We start from the raw sequence: 19,326 nt of genomic DNA, 5'->3' as shown, positions 1-19,326 counted from the left end.
CTCCTGGCTGCTCTGTGGGGGGCTCTGCCCGCCCCTCCTGGCCGCTCTGTGGGGGGCTCTGCCCACCCCTCCTGGCCGCTCTGTGGGGGGCTCTGCCCATCCCTCCTGGCTGCTCTGTGGGGGGGCTCTGCCCGCCCCTCCTGGCTGCTCTGTGGGGGGCTCTGCCCGCCCCTCCTGGCCCCTCTGTGGGGGGCTCTGTCCGCCTCTCCTGGCTGCTCTGTGGGGGGCTCTGCCCACCCCTCCTGGCCGCTCTGTGGGGGGCTCTGCCCGCCCCTCCTGGCTGCTCTGTGGGGGGCTCTGCCCATCCCTCCTGGCTGCTCTGTGGGGGGCTCTGCCCGCCTCTCCTGGCTGCTCTGTGGGGGGCTCTGCCCATCCCTCCTGGCTGCTCTGTGGGGGGCTCTGCCCATCCCTCCTGGCTGCTCTGTGGGGGGGCTCTGCCCGCTCCTCCTGGCCCCTCTGTGGGGGGCTCTGCCCGCCCCTCCTGGCCGCTCTGTGGGGGGCTCTGCCCGCCCCTCCTGGCCGCTCTGTGGGGGGCTCTGCCCGCCCCTCCTGGCTGCTCTGTGGGGGGCTCTGCCCGCCTCTCCTGGCTGCTCTGTGGGGGGCTCTGCCTGCCTCTCCTGGCCCCTCTGTGGGGGGCTCTGCCCATCCCTCCTGGCTGCTCTGTGGGGGGGCTCTGCCCACAGCCAGCCTGGCCCACGGGAGGACTGGCTGGCTCCCAGGAGCAGCCCTGTACCGCAGGGCGTCTGTCTTGGGTTTTCAGCGAGATAGTGTAATGTGGATGTCACGATCGCGTCTCCTCCCCCAGCCCTCAGAGAGCACTATGGAAGGCGGCCGGGAAGGAATCAGACCCCCATGTCCCGCTGTCCAGCCCAGCCCAGCCCAGCCCAGCCCAGCCCAGCAGGCAGGACTCAGAGGTGGCCGTGACGTTTAAAATGTGCTGGAATTCCTCCCATTACCATTTTAGTTCTGAAATACACATTTGTGTAGGGAGAATAAAATCCAGCATGAAAAGAATCTTCTATTCCAAGCACACTGCAGCAGACTCAATCCCCCAGAGCAGCAGCCATTTCCCACTGAGTAACCCTTACGATAGCAGTCGCATTTCCGTCCAGCTGGGAGAGGGTGGCATCCCTGCTAGGTTTCATGGTCTCAACGGCACTTTTTTTTCCAGTTAGGTGTCTCTGGAATATTGGGTGTGTGTGATAAACTAGACTCAGGAGGCAGTCAGAGTCATCAGCCCCGTCGCTTGGTTGGGTTTATCTTTTCAGTGAGGATGTAGACCGTCAAAACTACTTACGGTTCATTTTTTTGGACACCATCAGTTCCACTGAGGCCCACGTTCTCGGTGGGAAGGTGGACTGGACCTTCCGTGTCGGAGGAAGAAGATAATGGGGCCGCCCAGGGTGGGGGTGGGGATGGGCTGGCTGCCCGCAGCTTCACCTTGCTCGGTTTAGTCAGAGGGTGACGACAGCTCAGCGCACCCTGGCTTCCTGCTGCCCAGCCCCGGCGTGCCAGTGGCAGAATGGAGCTCCAGCTGTCATACCTGATGCCCTCCCCCCTTAGTTTTGATGATGTGGCACTGCGGAATTGAACCCAGGGCCCCACGCATGCCAGGCTCTCTGCTCCTGAGCCACATTCCCAGCTCAATGCCTTCCTCCACTTGTCTTCATCCCTGTGCTGACCTTTATGGCCTTGACACTCTGTGGTGGGCTGCGGGTCTGCTCATGCCTGGACGCTGAGTCTGCCTGGAGCCGGCTTTTTGTCAGACGATGCTGACCCCTGCAGCAGGGCCGGGCCTGTGCTGTGGGTGTTCGGGACAAGTGCAGGTGTGGGGTGGTCTTCCCCAGGGCACCTGCCACAGAGGGTGGACCTGGTGGGGCACTCTCAGACTCTCCGCGGCCTCTTGATCCCTTCCTCCACACACGGGGCCTCCGCGGCCCCTTGATCCCTTCCTCCGCACACAGGCCCCCTCAGCCTCTTGATCCCGTGTTTGGGTCACAGTTGGGGGCTGGCAATGACCTCGGGGCTCTCCCACACTGTCCAGGTCACACGCACCCACCAGCGCGCAGGGCCTGCTGGGGCTCCTGCTCCTCTCTCGGTCCTTACCATCTTTCTGAGGTGGGGAAAGGCCAGCCTGTGCCAGGCTTCCCGGGCGGCTCTCCCCTGGGAGAGGTGGCCCAGCTGTCCTGCCCTCGGAGGGCCGGGGTGGTGTGGAGCCCCACACTGCCCCGCGAGAGTCTGTGTAGCTGGGGTTGGCGACTGGCTTTTGTGAATGTGTCTTCCCGGGTTCCCAGGCCTTGTCCAGTGTGTGTGTCCTTTGTTTCTCGACCCTGAGCTCTGCCTTGGCGCTAGGGTCTCGGGAGTGCTCCCTCCAGGGGTCTCTGTGGACACTACTTGGCTGTCCCCTGCTGCCCGGCAGGACCACTTGGAACCCTCACACCCACCTTGTCTCATGCTGGGCCCCGGTGGGATCCAGGGCTGTGGACCCATGCCCGGAAGGCTGTCTTTCCAGGATGAATTGACAACAATCTCCCCCTCCCCCACACCATAATTTGGGTGCCCAAAGCTGCTGCTGCTTCTCCCTGTAGGCGGCTGGACTCGAATGCACTTCACTGCGACTGTGAGATCCTGTGGCTAGCCGATCTGCTGAAGACCTACGCCCAGTCAGGGAGCACGCAGGCCGCGGCCACCTGCGAGTACCCGAGACGCATCCAGGGGCGCTCCGTGGCCACCATCACCCCCGAGGAGTTGAGCTGCGGTGAGCGGGCCCCGTGGGGTGGCGGGCGGGCCCCGGGACGGAGCTGAGGAGGGCGCTGCGTCCCCAGCCCATGCTGGCATCCGCTCTGAACCCTCCACCGTGCTCAGCCGGGCTGAACCATGCTTCCCTTTGGTTGTTGGGAACAGAGAGGCCCCGGATAACGTCAGAGCCCCAGGATGTGGATGTCACCTCGGGGACCACTGCGTACTTCACCTGCAAGGCCGAGGGCAACCCCAAGCCCGAGATCATCTGGCTTCGCAACAAGTGAGTGGCGCTGGGCCAGAGCTGGGCTGGGCCGGCCGCCAAGTCCAAGTGCATCGATGGCCGTGAGCACCGAGCTGCTGGCGCTCACACTGCCTTGTTCTCTGCCCAGGCAGAGAGGTATGAAGGAGAAAAGGGTCGCACAGCTTGTCTTCCATGTGACAGCTGCCTGGGAGACCCTTGACCTCTTCGCAGGCTCCAGGCACATGTCCCTAGGCAGCCTGATCCTGCCTAAAGAGTACAGGCAGTTTCTAGAGAGCTCCTTGTTTTGGTAACACATAAAAATGTTTACCACTTTATATAACTTGTGGAAATAAAACGTTTGGAGTTTTCTCTTTCCTGTTTATTTTCCCCCTGGGAATCAGCACCATGTTTACATGAAGCGTTTAGGTAGCCGGTACCAGTGGTTCACACCTATCATCTGAGCTATTTGGGAGGCTGAGATATGAGATTGAGGTTTGGAGTCAGCAGGAGCAGACAAATCCAAGAGACTCGTATCTCCAATTCACTGACAAAAAGCTAGAGTGAAGCTGCCGCTCACGTGGTAGAGTGTCAGCTACAAAGCCAAATAATGGCACTAGGGAAGCCCTGGGTTCAAGCCCCGGTGTTACTACCACCGGCCCCAGGGGTGAAAAGAAGCGTTTAGGTAGACTGGACATGGGCATAATAAAAGTAGATGTGTGGGTTAAATAACAGGGCAGCTGCCTAGGAGCTGCTCTGGGGGTGCTCTGGGGATGCTCTGGGGGTGTCTGGGGTTGCTCTGGGGGTGTCTGGGGATGCTCTGGGGGTGTCTAGGTATGCTCTGGGGGTGTCTGGGGATGCTCTGGGGGTGCACGCCAACCCTCAGGCAGCGAGGAGGAAGACAGCTCCCCTTGCCCTCGGTTCCGGCCCGGCCACTGCATCCCGAGGTCTGGGTCTGTGTGGAACCAGGACTGGCTCAGGGTGAATGCGGCATGTCCTTGTGCCGTGAACCTTGGCACACGCCGGGTTTCTGTGTCCGTAGCAATGAGCTGAGCATGGAGACAGACTCACGCCTAAACCTGCTGGATGACGGGACCCTGATGATCGAGAATGCGCAGGAGGCCGATCAGGGCGTTTACCAGTGCATGGCGAAGAACGTGGCCGGGGAGGCGAAGACGCAGCAGGTGACCCTCAGGTACTCTGGGTCTCCAGGTACGTGTTTGGCTTCCCCTTCCTGCTTTTCTCACACCGTAACTCGGTGCAGTCTCAAGGTGACACAGCCCCGCTGTGCCAGCGCTGTTCCTGAGGTGGTGGTGAAGTCACAGTGTCACTCCGGTCCACAGCGTGGGTCTGGGGACCCAGAAGGCGGGCTGGGGAATGCGGCCAGACCCGGCCAGGCCCCCACTCAGGGCATCCACGCAGCCACAGCCCCTTGGTGTCCTTGACTTTGAGGTTTTTGCCAAGGGCTGACGTTACTTAGGAAAAGGCAGTAGTGTTGATTGTTTAAAACTTAAAGCTGCCATGTTTAAAACGTTGGCACTTAAGTTTTAAACTTGTTTGTCTGAGTCCTGGCTGTCCAGCTGTGGCCTCGGGCTTGTCTGGTCCCAGCTGGGCTTGAGGTCCCTCCCACCCGGGCCAGCTCGGGCTCTGCCTCTGCAGCCCGGCTTCCTGCCTGCCTGCCCTTCCTACACAGGTTCTTGCTTCCTGGGATTTCATGTTCAGGCTGAGGGCAGTGGGCCTGGTCCTGCGTTTGGGTCCCTGGCTTCTTACCGCTGGCCTGTGCCTTCCGGTGCATCCGGCCTAGACACTGCGACTACTTTTTAGCCAGCCAGAATGTCCAGCCGTCAGCTTTATTCGGAAGGAATCGGATGTGTACTGCTGCCGTGTCCTTTTGGCAGAGAGCCGGTGCGTCGGCGCCTACAGAGGCAAAGCTGGCCTTGGACAGAGGCCCTGTGCACTTCTCCTAGGACTGAACTGATCCACAAAGTTTGGGAAGTGCTGAGGACAGCAGTGTGTGTGTGTGTGCGTGCGCGCAGACAAAGGGCTCCCCTCCCCCCCCCCCCCCCCCAGGCAGGACATTGTTTATCACCAGCAGGGCATGGCTTCCCAGAGGGGGACGCTGAGCCTCAGAGCTCCACATTTTACTCCCTTTGGTCTGAATGTTTTATTTCTCATGAGGCCCACAGCCTCATGGGGTGTCAGCGTGGCCGCCCTGGTATCCCCCAAAGCAGAGTCAGCCCTGAGTCAGATGAGGGTACGCATCACACCCGACCCCCAACAGCCAGCCCTGGCCCTCCCCGCTCTGCCTGGCTGGCTCCTTAGGAAGAGCTTTCATATTTTATTTTGACATTGTAAATGTTGATGCTTTTTGTTTAGTTTTTATTTCTTCGTTATTAGAAGGAGATGTGCAGAGCGGTAGTTACACAAGCCGTTCTGGGCAGTGTCACCCTGTCCCTCGCTCTCTCCCAGGTTTTCCCTCCCGTTCCCACCCACAGGTTGTGTAGTTCATTTTCAGCAGTGTCCGTTGAGTAGCATTGCTGCATACTTCTGTCCCTCCATTTCTGTGCCCCTGACCCTTCCAAAGACAGATAAATGAGCAGACAAGATACAAAGAAAACAAAAAAGAAAAAACCTGCTTTCTTTTCCTGGAGTTACATTTTTTACATTTACATGTTGACTGTTAGAAATTAGAATAACAATGCTTTATGGCCCCTGGCAGTTGGGGACACAGGCAGTGTAGTGGATGAATTTATGGCCCCTGGCAGTTGGGGACACAGGCAGTGTAGTGGATGAATTTATGGCCCCTGGCAGTTGGGGACACAGGCAGTGTAGTGGATGAATTTATGGCCCCTGGCAGTTGGGGACACAGGCAGTGTAGTGGATGAATTTATGGCCCCTGGCAGTTGGGGACACAGGCAGTGTAGTGGATGAATTTATGGCCCCTGGCAGTTGGGGACACAGGCAGTGTAGTGGATGAATTTATGGCCCCTGGCAGTTGGGGACACAGGCAGTGTAGTGGATGAATTTATGGCCCCTGGCAGTTGGGGACACAGGCAGTGTAGCGGAAGAATGAGTACTGTGAGGGCCAGCTGGGTTGTACTGGGAGCAGCTGGCCTGTGACCTGCTCCGGAGGGCTTGCCCAGAGTCCAGGCAGACGGGACCTGGAAACCCAGCTGACGACACCCACCTTCTATCAGGTACACGCAGGCCTGTTTTTAATTTCCTTGCAGCATTAAACTTTTGGTCATTGAAATAATTAAAATTATTCGTTTTTCATCTTCCAATTCCTACCAGTTTTGGAAGTTTCAGTAGCTGTCTTAGAAAACTTTCAAGGTATTGTGAAATTACTGAACTCCAGTGTCAGTCCGGTGTTTATTTTTCTCTCTTGTCTTACTTGGCTAGTGTACTATTTGGGGGGTTTGCGTGTTTTTTAATCTGCAGAATGAGTTATTCTTTTCTAACTTGGCCCTGGTCTGCTGTCTCTTGGGTGGGCGTGTGTTGGGTGAGGGCGGGGGCAGTCGCGCCGTGCTGGTGGCCTCTGGTGGGTGCTGCATCACGAGAATTTCTCCCCATCGCGTCAGGCCGGCCGTCAGCCTGCTCTCCAGTTCTTTTCCTCAGTAACGGCAGGGGTGCAGGTCTGACATCAGTGTTGGGCCCCGCTGCAGTTTTCAATCGGGCCCCTTGTGGGGGGCTTCTGAGCTTATCTCCTCTGGGTCCTAAGGCTCCTTCAAGTCAAAATTGAAGACCGGATTCTGCAGAGTTCACTTTGGCTGTGTTCCTCTCTGAGTAACTTGGCTTCAGAGAATTTAGCCTGTCGGTCTGGTAAAAATGATGACACTAAATGAAATGTTGCGTCTGTATTTTTTTTTTTGGGTCCGGTCTTGGGGCCTGAACTCTGGGCCTGGGCGCTGTCCCTCAGCTCTTCAGCTCAAGGCTAGCGCTCTACCACTTGAGCCACAGTGCCACTTCCAACTTTTTTTTGCTTATGTGGTGCTGAGGAATCGAACCCAGGGCCTCAGGCATGCAAGGCAAGCACTCTACTGAGCCACCTTCCCAGCCCCTGCGTCTGTATTTTTAATAAGTATTTAGATACTTGAATAATACAACTTAAACATCGTCAGGTATAAAAAGATGCAGCAAAGTCTGTCTTCTGTCTCTCTTCCTTCTCCACTCAGTCCCGTCCCTGTCTGCCTAACAGACCGCGTTGTGTGCCACAAGGCCCAGCTGCCAAGGGTTAACAGAACTGACATACGTATGAAAACAAATAAGGTTCTTAGAGTCTCCGCTTACTTTTGGTGCACACTTCTCACAGGCTGCTGTCTGTGTGGTCTTAGTATGTGAATCGTGTTTACCGTCTACATGTTCCTCTCCTTTAAAAATGGAGTGAAAATTTAGGAATGCACGGAATTAAATTATGTTTGCTCTGCTCAGTTTGGAGGAATGCAGAGTGAAAGTAACCTGAGTACAGAAAATAACCCTCAGAGCTTGTGAAGCCGGAGGAGTAACTGGGAATTTCTGTTTGTGACAGCCCGGCTGGCTTTTGTAATCCAGCCTCAGAACACAGAGGTGCTGGTGGGCGAGAGTGTCACCCTGGAATGTAGTGCTACCGGCCACCCTCAGCCACAGATCACCTGGACCAGGGGTGACCGGTCCCCGTTGCCGGCCGACCCGCGGGTGAACATCACCTCCTCCGGGGGCCTGTACATACAGAAGGTCGTACAGGACGACAGTGGGGAGTACACCTGCTTTGCCTCCAACGGGGCTGAGAACATCCACGCCACGGCCCTCATCATCGTGCAGGGTGAGTCCCAGCGTGGGCGGCCCAGCGCCAGGCTGGCCCCGGGTCCACTCCCGGGTCTCCTCAGCACCCTTAGCACCCTTTGCCCTTAGCACCCCCTTCCTGATAGTTGATGACGCACGCTCTGATCAAGTTTGTCTGGAAGATGAGCCTGGCGCTGGGCATGGAGTCCAGAGCACTAGGCTCCTAGTGTGCGTGAGAGTCTGCACATAGATCCCTGAATTGACAGCCATTCTGCCTGAGCAGAGCTGGGAACGCACCCTGAGGTCATGGTGGTTGTGTGTCAGGGTGTATATGATGTTGACGGCTGTGAGTGTATCCTGAGGTCACGGTGGTTGTGTGTCAGGGTGTACATGATGTTGACGGCTGTGAGTGTATCCTGAGGTCGTGGTGGTTGTGTGTCAGTGTGTACATGATGGAGACGGCTGTGAGTGTCTCCTGAGGTCACGGTGGTTGTGTGTCAGGGTGTACATGATGTTGACGGCTGTGAGTGTATCCTGAGGTCGTGGTGGTTGTGTGTCAGGGTGTACATGATGTTGACGGCTGTGAGTGCACCCTGAGGTCGTGGTGGTTGTGTGTCAGGGTGTACACGATGGAGATGGCTGTGAGTGTATCCTGAGGTCGTGGTGGTTGTGTGTCAGTGTATACACAATGGAGACGGCTGTGAGTGTATCCTGAGGTCGTGGTGGTTGTGTGTCAGGGTGTACATGATGTTGATGGCTGTGAGTGTATCCTGATGTCGTGGTGGTTGTGTGTCAGTGTGTACATGATGGAGACGGCTGTGAGTGTATCCTGAGGTCGTGGTGGTTGTGTGTCAGGGTGTACACGATGGAGACGGCTGTGAGTGTGTCCTGAGGTCACGGTGGTTGTGTGTCAGGGTGTACATGATGGAGACGGCTGTGAGTGCATCCTGAGGTCGTGGTGGTTGTGTGTCAGTGTGTACGTGATGGAGACGGCTGTGAGTGCATCCTGAGGTCGTGGTGGTTGTGTGTCAGGGTGTACATGATGAAGATGGCTGTGAGTGTATCCTGAGGTCGTGGTGGCTGTGTGTCAGGGTGTACATGATGGAGACGGCTGTGAGTGCATCCTGAGGTCGTGGTGGTTGTGTGTCAGTGTATACACGATGTTGATGGCTGTGAGTGCATCCTGAGGTCGTGGTGGTTGTGTGTCAGGGTGTACATGATGGAGACGGCTGTGAGTGTGCCCTGAGGTCTTGGGGTGGGAACTGCATGTGCATCGTGCCCGCAGCTCTGAGCAAGTTCTTGGGTGAGTTTTAGACCCAGAGTTCTGGCAGGTTTTATTTTTGTGATAGGTTTTATTTTTACATCTTTGCGGTGTCTTTCTGTATTGCTTAGCGTACCTTTTGGTGACTCTAGGACAGTTTCTCATTGAGCCGTGTGTTTAGTCTCTCCGCGATGCAGAGTAGAGCGTCAGGGCGGGAGGCCGCCCCCTTCCCACCCAGCCTCACCCAGCCGCTGGAGGGCGTCTGTCTGCACAGAGTAGAGCATCAGGGCGGGAGGCCGCCCCCTTCCCACCCAGCCTCACCCAGCCGCTGGAGGGCGTCTGTCTGCACACTTTCCTTCTCACCAGCCACGCAGCCACGCAGTGAGCTTTCCTTTTTGTGCTTGTTGCGTTTACCCAGATGGCCTCCTGGCTGGCCTCTTGTGTCGCTTGTGCAGTAGTGATGACATCTGTCCCTGTAGACACCAGCTGACTCGTTGGTACTCGCACCTGTTGCTGCGGATGGGGTGGTGTCCATCTCTGTCACCTCTACCACAGTCTCGGCCCACTGCCTCTGCTGTGCACGTGAGCGTTTGCGTGGTGACAGGGAAACACCGTTCTTGGCATATTTTCAGCCCCCTTCGCCCTTTTTTTTTCTGAGTTGCTTGTAGGTGTCAAGCACTAGTGTCCTGTTGCTTGTGTGGCATTTTTACCTCATGCTGTTCCTAAATGGAATGTTTTCACACAGCGCTTCCTCAGTTTACTGTGACGCCAGGGAACAGGGTGGTGACGGAGGGTCAGACCGTTGACTTCCCGTGTGAGGCGAAGGGACATCCCCAGCCTGTCATCGCCTGGACCAAAGGCGGTAAGCTGCGGATCCGGCCGTGCTGGCTCCTACGGGAAACAAACAAGGAACAGGCCGACCTTCCACCGGAGTGCCTGCGGCGTCCACCCCTTCAGAGGCTGTAGGAAGTCCACTCACAGATGAGGGCCAAACGCTGCATGGGGCACTGGCTTCCAGGACGGAGCAGCCCAGCTCAGGTCTAGCCCCAGCTCAGGTCCAGCCCAGCTCCGCTCCAGCCCAGCTCAGGTCCAGCCCCAGCTCAGGTCCAGCCCAGCTCAGCTCCAGCCCAGCTCAGGTCCAGCCCAGCTCAGCTCCAGCCCAGCTCCGCTCCAGCCCAGCTCAGCTCCAGCCCAGCTCAGCTCCAGCCCAGCTCAGCTCCAGCCCAGCTCAGCTCCAGCCCAGCTCAGCTCCAGCCCAGCTCAGGTCCAGCCCAGCTCAGGTCCAGCCCCAGCTCAGGTCCAGCCCAGCTCAGGTCCAGCCCCAGCTCAGGTCCAGCCCCAGCCCAGGTCCAGCCCAGCTCAGGTCCAGCCCCAGCTCAGCTCCAGCCCCAGCTCCGCTCCAGCCCAGCTCCGCTCCAGCCCAGCTCCGCTCCAGCCCAGCTCAGCTCCAGCCCAGCTCAGCTCCAGCCCAGCTCAGCTCCAGCCCAGCTCCGCTCCAGCCCAGCTCAGCTCCAGCCCCAGCTCAGGTCCAGCCCAGCTCAGCTCCAGCCCAGCTCAGCTCCAGCCCAGCTCAGCTCCAGCCCCAGCTCAGGTCCAGCCCCAGCTCAGCTTCAGCCCAGCTCAGGTCCAGCCCAGCTCAGGTCCAGCCCAGCTCAGGTCCAGCCCCAGCTTGCCCCCAGCCCCTTGGAGCTGCAGTGCCTACGCCGTCCTGGCCTTCCTCAGCTTAGTGTCTGCTGTGTCCCTCTGGGAGTCACTGGGCACAGGGTTCACCCCTCCCACGTCAGCTGATGGGAAATCTTCATGGCCCCTTGGGGGCATCCGTTGGGGTGGCCGAGGAGCGGTCATTGGTTGGCATCCTGATACGCAAAGCTCAGGCTGTAGGGTACCTCCATCCTTGGAAGTAGGATGGTCCCTGGATGCCAGCGCCCCTCTCTCTCCAGCCCCACGGTGCCTGTGTCTGGTTTAAAGGTGTCCCTGTTGCGCACAGGTGGCCCTGTTTCATGTGTCCCGTGTCCCTAGGGAGCCCGCTCTCGGTGGACAGACGGCATCTGGTGCTGTCCTCCGGCACGCTCAGGATCTCCGGGGTCGCCCCCCACGACCAGGGCCAGTACGAGTGCCAGGCGGTCAACATCATCGGCTCTCAGAAGGTCGTGGCTCACCTGCTCGTGCAGCCCAGAGGTAGGCGCTGGCTCGGTTTGCTCAGGTCTGGTGTCCTGCTGGGACTGCACACCAGCGACTGAGTGTCACATGGTGCAGCGTTTGTCATGGCTGCACTTGTATTCCCAAGGGGTCCAGGTGCTGGTCAGCGCTTTACCCGTGTTTATCCTGTGATGGAGACGCACAGAGCCCCAGGACGCCGGCTTGTTAGATCAGGCCCGTCGCTTTTCTCCTGGTGACTGAGGCTCACTTGAGAGAAGGGTGCTGCCAATGCGTTCCTAGTGGCTCCATAGGTCGGCTGCTCAGCGCAGCGGTGTGGGCCTCAGTGGTGTGGGCCTCCTGTGGGCCTTTGCGGCCTAGCCTCTCTGAGTCTCCCCTGCCTGAGCCCCCGTCCCCCGGGAAGTGAGGGTGTCCTGGCCGGCAGGCCCTGAGTGTGGTGCTGGAGGCGTGGAAACAGGCCATGAGCGGCAGGCAAGCCCGCGGGTGGGCGGGCCCTTGGAACCCCAGGCGAGGCTCTGTGTCAGGTTTACCAGCCTGTCCCTGTCCTCCCTTGTCTGGGATGTAACCTGCCCCGGAAACAATTCCTGAAGGGGCCTGAGGCCCCCTGCTCCCTGGAGCTGTGTCCCCTCGACGACTGGCCACGGCTGGCCATCCTAATGCCGCTGCCCGCCCCCAGGCTCCCACAGACCCCGGCAGAGCGCGCCTCAGCCTTGTCCACTGACACTGCTGGTGTTGGAGCCCAGGGCAGGAGGGGCTTCGGGGCTGGCACAGGGCAACAGGTCACCTCTTGTCCCTGAGGCCCTCGACTCGGCACAGGCTTCCGGGAGGCAGGAAAGCCCCTTCTGCTCTCAGCTTTTGGGGTGTCACTAGTGGCGCTGATAACTGTCTTGCCTTCCAGTCACCCCGGTGTTTGCCAGCATTCCCAGGGACATGACTGTCGAAGTGGGCAGCAATGTCCAGCTCCCGTGCAGCTCCCAAGGGGAGCCTGAGCCGGTCATTACCTGGAACAAGGTAAGAGGGTGCCACCTCTGCTACACACATGCGTGTGCTCACCACCCCCACCCCTCCTCACACACGCGTGCTCGCCACCCCTCCCTCCACACACACACATGCTCACCACCTCCTCCCCTCCTCACACACACACACGTGCTCACCACCCCTCCCCTCCACACACACATACACGTGCTCAACACCCCTCCCCTCCACACACACACACATGCTCACCACCCCTCCCCTCCACACACACATACACGTGCTCAACACCCCTCCCCTCCTCACACGCGCGTGCTCGCCACCCCTCCCTCCACACACACACACACACACACACACACATGCTCACCACCCCTCCCCTCCACACACACACACGTGCTCACCACCCCTCCCCTCCACACACACACACACGTGCTCAACACCCCTCCCCTCCTCACACGCGCGTGCTCGCCACCCCTCCCTCCACACACACACACACACACACACACACACGTGCTCACCACCCCTCCCCTCCACACACACGTGCTCACCACCCCTCCCTCCACACACACACACACACGTGCTCACCACCCCTCCCTCCACACACACACACACGTGCTCACCACCCCTCCCTCCACACACACACACACACGTGCTCGCCACCCCTCCCCTCCACACACACACACACACACACATACACACGTGCTCACCACCCCTCCCCTCCACACACACACACGTGCTCACCACCTCCTCCCCTCCACACACACACCCATGCTCACCACCCCTCCCCTCCACACACACACACACACGTGCTCACCACCCCTCCCCTCCACACACACACACACACGTGCTCACCACCCCTCCCCTCCTCACACACACACACACACATACACACGTGCTCACCACCCCTCCCCTCCACACACACACGTGCTCACCACCCCTCCCCTCCACACACACACGTGCTCACCACCCCTCCCCTCCACACACACACACGTGCTCACCACCCCTCCCCTCCACACACACACACGTGCTCACCACCCCTCCCCTCCACACACACACGTGCTCACCACCCCTCCCCTCCACACACACACACACACGTGCTCACCACCCCTCCCCTCCACACACACACACACACGTGCTCACCACCCCTCCCCTCCTCACACACACACACACACATACACACGTGCTCACCACCCCTCCCCTCCACACACACACACGTGCTCACCACCCCTCCCCTCCACACACTCACGTGCTCAACACCCCTCCCTCCTCACACACGTGCTCACCACCCCTCCCCTCCACACACACACACGTGCTCACCACCCCTCCCCTCCACACACACACACACGTGCTCACCACCCCTCCCCTCCACACACACACACACACACACACACATGTGCTCACCACCCCTCCCCTCCACACACACATATGCTCACTACCCCTCCCCTCCACACACACACACGTGCTCACCACCCTTCCCTCCACACACACACACACGTGCTCACCACCCCTCCCCTCCACACACACACACACACACACACACACACGTGCTCACCACCCCTCCCCTCCACACACACATATGCTCACTACCCCTCCCCTCCACACACACACACGTGCTCACCACCCTTCCCTCCACACACACACACACGTGCTCACCACCCCTCCCCTCCACACACACACATACACACGTGCTCAACACCCCTCCCCTCCACACACACACACACGTGCTCACCACCCCTCCCCTCCACACACACACACACGTGCTCACCACCCCTCCCCTCCACACACACACACACGTGCTCACCACCCCTCCCCTCCACACACACACACACACGTGCTCACCACCCCTCCCCTCCTCACACACGTGCTCACCACCCCTCCCCTCCACACACGCGCGTGCTCACCACCCCTCCCCTCCACACACACACACACGTGCTCACCACCCCTCCCCTCCACACACACACACGTGCTCACCACCCCTCCCCTCCACACACGCGCGTGCTCACCACCCCTCCCTCCACACACACACACGTGCTCACCACCCCTCCCCTCCACACACACACACACGTGCTCACCACCCCTCCCTCCACACACACACACACACACATGCTCACCACCCCTCTCCTCCACACACACACACACACACGTGCTCACCACCCCTCTCCTCCACACACACACACACACACACACACGTGCTCACCACCCCTCTCCTCCACACACACACACACACACATGCTCACCACCCCTCTCCTCCACACACACACACACACACATGCTCACCACCCCTCTCCTCCACACACACACACACACACACACACGTGCTCACCACCCTTCCCCTCCACACACACACACACACACACGTGCTCACCACCCCTCCCCTCCACACACACACACACGTGCTCACCACCCCTCCCCTCCACACACACACACACACACACACACGTGCTCACCACCCCTCCCCTCCACACACACATATGCTCACTACCCCTCCCCTCCACACACACACACGTGCTCACCACCCTTCCCTCCACACACACACACACGTGCTCACCACCCCTCCCCTCCACACACACACATACACACGTGCTCAACACCCCTCCCCTCCACACACACACACACGTGCTCACCACCCCTCCCCTCCACACACACACACACGTGCTCACCACCCCTCCCCTCCACACACACACACACGTGCTCACCACCCCTCCCCTCCACACACACACACACACGTGCTCACCACCCCTCCCCTCCTCACACACGTGCTCACCACCCCTCCCCTCCACACACACACACACACACGCGTGCTCAACACCCCTCCCCTCCACACACACACACACACGTGCTCACCACCCCTCCCCTCCACACACACACACACGTGCTCACCACCCCTCCCCTCCACACACGCGCGTGCTCACCACCCCTCCCTCCACACACACACACGTGCTCACCACCCCTCCCCTCCACACACACACACACGTGCTCACCACCCCTCCCCTCCACACACACACACGTGCTCACCACCCCTCCCCTCCACACACGCGCGTGCTCACCACCCCTCCCTCCACACACACACACGTGCTCACCACCCCTCCCCTCCACACACACACACACGTGCTCACCACCCCTCCCTCCACACACACACACACACACATGCTCACCACCCCTCTCCTCCACACACACACACACACACGTGCTCACCACCCCTCTCCTCCACACACACACACACACACACACACGTGCTCACCACCCCTCTCCTCCACACACACACACACACACATGCTCACCACCCCTCTCCTCCACACACACACACACACACATGCTCACCACCCCTCTCCTCCACACACACACACACACACACACACACGTGCTCACCACCCTTCCCCTCCACACACACACACACACACACGTGCTCACCACCCCTCCCCTCCACACACACACACACGTGCTCACCACCCCTCCCCTCCACACACACACACACACACACACACGTGCTCACCACCCCTCCCCTCCACACACACATATGCTCACTACCCCTCCCCTCCACACACACACACACACACACACACGTGCTCACCACCCTTCCCTCCACACACACACACACGTGCTCACCACCCCTCCCCTCCACACACACACATACACACGTGCTCAACACCCCTCCCCTCCACACACACACACACGTGCTCACCACCCCTCCCCTCCACACACACACACACACGCATGCTCACCACCCCTCCCCTCCTCACACACGTGCTCACCACCCCTCCCCTCCACACACACACACACGTGCTCACCACCCCTCCCCTCCACACACACACACGTGCTCACCACCCCTCCCCTCCACACACACACACATATGCTCACCACCCCTCCCCTCCACACACACACACACACACATGCTCACCACCCCTCCCCTCCACACACACACACGTGCTCACCACCCCTCCCCTCCACACACACACACACACGTGCTCACCACCCCTCCCCTCCACACACACACACACACACATGCTCACCACCCCTCTCCTCCACACACACACACACACACGTGCTCACCACCCCTCTCCTCCACACACACACACACACACACACGTGCTCACCACCCCTCCCCTCCACACACGCGCGTGCTCACCACCCCTCCCTCCACACACACACACGTGCTCACCACCCCTCCCCTCCACACACACACACACGTGCTCACCACCCCTCCCTCCACACACACACACACACACATGCTCACCACCCCTCTCCTCCACACACACACACACACACGTGCTCACCACCCCTCTCCTCCACACACACACACACACACACACGTGCTCACCACCCCTCTCCTCCACACACACACACACACACATGCTCACCACCCCTCTCCTCCACACACACACACACACACATGCTCACCACCCCTCTCCTCCACACACACACACACACACACACGTGCTCACCACCCTTCCCCTCCACACACACACACACACACGTGCTCACCACCCCTCCCCTCCACACACACACACACACATGTGCTCACCACCTCTCCCCTCCACACACACACACACACACACACACGCGCGTGCTCACCACCCCTCCCCTCCTCACACACGTGCTCACCACCCCTCCCCTCCACACATATGCTCACCACCATCTCTCTGGTCCTCTTCAGACATTGCTCAGCAATAAAACCCACACTTCACGTATGCAGGACACTTCATGTATGCAGGAATCAAAAGTGCCCTGAAGGTACCTATTCATGAGAGCACTTTCCAGCAGCCAAGTAAAAACCCTGCAGATCCGTTTTCATGGGGGAGAGCATTAGTTTTTCTCCTGCTCAGCCAAGCTGAGAGGTCCTGCTAGAGCTTGCGCCGGGCAGTGAACTCATGGCGGGGGGGTGGGGGTCACAGGTCCCACAGGCAAGGGTTGAAGGCCCAGCTCTCCTCCTGCTCGGTCCTCTCCACACTCACGGTCACCTGGCAGGGGTGTCGGTCCTTCACCTGCCCCCTGGGACGCCTCGCGGTAGCCCCAGCCCACGGGAGCTTTCCGCATGCTCTGCCCCTGCACACACTCACTCCTGAGACTCACCTTTTACATAGAACTGTGTCCTCAGCCGAGCATCTGCGTGTGAAGAGCTCCTCGTGTGCAGCGTTTGGGGAGGCTGGAATCGGCCTCCTTCCTTTTAAGGCTGGATGGGCCTTGGTGCTGTTTCCACTTGCGGAGCCTACTTTCACACGGGCCATCGGCCTCTGAGGGCAGCCTCTGTCTCTGAGTCTGACTGTGATACTGCTTTGCTGTTCCCTTCCAGGATGGGGTTCAGGTGACAGAGAGTGGGAAATTTCACATCAGCCCCGAAGGCTTCTTGACGATCAATGATGTCGGCACGGCAGATTCTGGTCGCTACGAGTGTGTGGCCCGGAACTCGATCGGTTACGCCTCGGTCAGCATGGTGCTGAGTGTGAGTGGTAAGAAGGGCGTCGGCGGTGTGGGACGGGTGCGTGTGGCAGGTGGTGCGGGATGGGCGTGTGTGGAGGGTGCGGGACGGGTGCGTGTAGAGGGTGTGGGACGGGTGCGTGTGGAGGGTGTGGGACGGGTGCGTGTGGCAGGCGGTGCGGGACAGGTGCGTGTGGAGGGTGTGGGACGGGTGCGTGTGGCAGGCGGTGCGGGACAGGTGCGTGTGGAGGGTGTGGGACGGGTGCGTGTGGAGGGTGTGGGACGGGTGCGTGTGGAGGGTGTGGGACAGGCGCGTGTGGAGGGTGTGGGACGGGTGCGTGTGGCAGGTGGTGTGGGACGGGTGCGTGTGGAGGGTGTGGGATGGGTGCGTGTGGCAGGTGGTGTGGGACGGGTGCGTGTGGAGGGTGTGGGACGGGTGCGTGTGGAGGGTGTGGGACGGGTGCGTGTGGAGGGTGTGGGACAGGCGCGTGTGGAGGGTGTGGGACGGGTGCGTGTGGCAGGTGGTGTGGGACGGGTGCGTGTGGAGGGTGTGGGACGGGTGCGTGTGGCAGGTGGTGTGGGACGGGTGCGTGTGGCAGGTGGTGTGGGACGGGTGCGTGTGGAGGGTGTGGGACGGGTGCGTGTGGAGGGTGTGGGACGGGTGCGTGTGGAGGGTGTGGGACGGGTGCGTGTGGAGGGTGTGGGACAGGCGCGTGTGGAGGGTGTGGGACGGGTGCGTGTGGAGGGTGTGGGACGGGTGCGTGTGGCAGGTGGTGTGGGACGGGTGCGTGTGGCAGGTGGTGTGGGACGGGTGCGTGTGGAGGGTGTGGGACGGGTGCTTGTGGCAGGTGGTGTGGGACGGGTGCGTGTGGAGGGTGTGGGACGGGTGCGTGTGGAGGGTGTGGGACGGGTGCGTGTGGCAGGTGGTGTGGGACGGGTGCGTGTGGCAGGTGGTGTGGGACGGGCGCGTGTGGCAGGTGGTGTGGGACGGGTGCGTGTGGCAGGTGGTGTGGGACGGGTGCGTGTGGAGGGGCCTCGGTCAGCATGGTGCTGAGTGTGAGTGGTAGGAAGGGCGTTGGCGGTACAGGACCGGCACGTGTGGAGAGGCCTCTGCTGGCACCAGGTCTTGTGGGTCAGGTTCAGTGTGATTCGAGGCTGGTCACTCAGGAGTGGTCAGGGCTTAAGGCCTTTCTTCGGATCCCCTGCCCTGATGCAGGGGCCCCCGGTTCTCTTCCAACCTTTCAGATCCATTGTGTGGCTGTGGGCACCGTTTGTCCCTGCCACTGGAAACATGAGCCTGCCCCGGTGTCTGCCTCCTGGCTGGACGTGTCTAGTCCGGTACTCTTCTAATGGCAGCTAGCGCCGCGCTGGTCTGCAGCCCCGGTGTCTGCCTCCTGGCTGGACGTGTCTAGTCGGTACTCTTGCGATGGCAGCTAGCGCCATGCTGGTCTGCAGCCCCGGTGTCTGCCTCCTGGCTGGACGTGTCTAGTCCGGTACTCTTCCAATGGCAGCTAGCGCCGTGCTGGTCTGCAGCCCCGGTGTCTGCCTCCTGGCTGGACGTGTCTAGTCCGGTACTCTTCCAATGGCAGCTAGCGCCGTGCTGGTCTGCAGCCCCGGTGTCTGCCTCCTGGCTGGACGTGTCTGGTCCGGTACTCTCGCGATGGCAGCTAGCGCCGTGCTGGTCTGCAGCCCCGGTGTCTGCCTCCTGGCTGGATGTGTCTGGTCTGGTACTCTTGCGATGGCGCCGCGCTGGTCTGCAGCCCCGGTGTCTGCCTCCTGG

At 60.1% G+C, this 19,326-nt stretch overlaps 1 protein-coding gene across 1 annotated transcript in view; it reads left to right on the top strand.

The window, feature by feature from the left end:
* The window catches only part of Pxdn (peroxidasin), a gene marked incomplete at its 5' end in the record, with an annotated part of 68,843 nt that overhangs the window by 29,588 nt on the left and 19,929 nt on the right, over positions 1-19,326 (top strand). The window contains 8 exon segments of the mRNA XM_042670492.1: positions 2,589-2,758; positions 2,905-3,022; positions 4,023-4,192; positions 7,509-7,781; positions 9,748-9,864; positions 11,022-11,180; positions 12,058-12,170; positions 17,422-17,578. Of these exon segments, the coding sequence (XP_042526426.1) occupies positions 2,589-2,758; positions 2,905-3,022; positions 4,023-4,192; positions 7,509-7,781; positions 9,748-9,864; positions 11,022-11,180; positions 12,058-12,170; positions 17,422-17,578 (1,277 nt within the window).

This window comes from Dipodomys spectabilis, unplaced genomic scaffold, assembly GCF_019054845.1.
Source record: "Dipodomys spectabilis isolate Male_0828 unplaced genomic scaffold, ASM1905484v1 ptg000561l, whole genome shotgun sequence".
In the NCBI taxonomy this organism is placed as follows: Eukaryota; Metazoa; Chordata; class Mammalia; order Rodentia; family Heteromyidae; genus Dipodomys; species Dipodomys spectabilis.
Note: the sequence above shows the minus strand (reverse complement) of the source record. Positions and strands in the feature narration are given on the sequence as shown.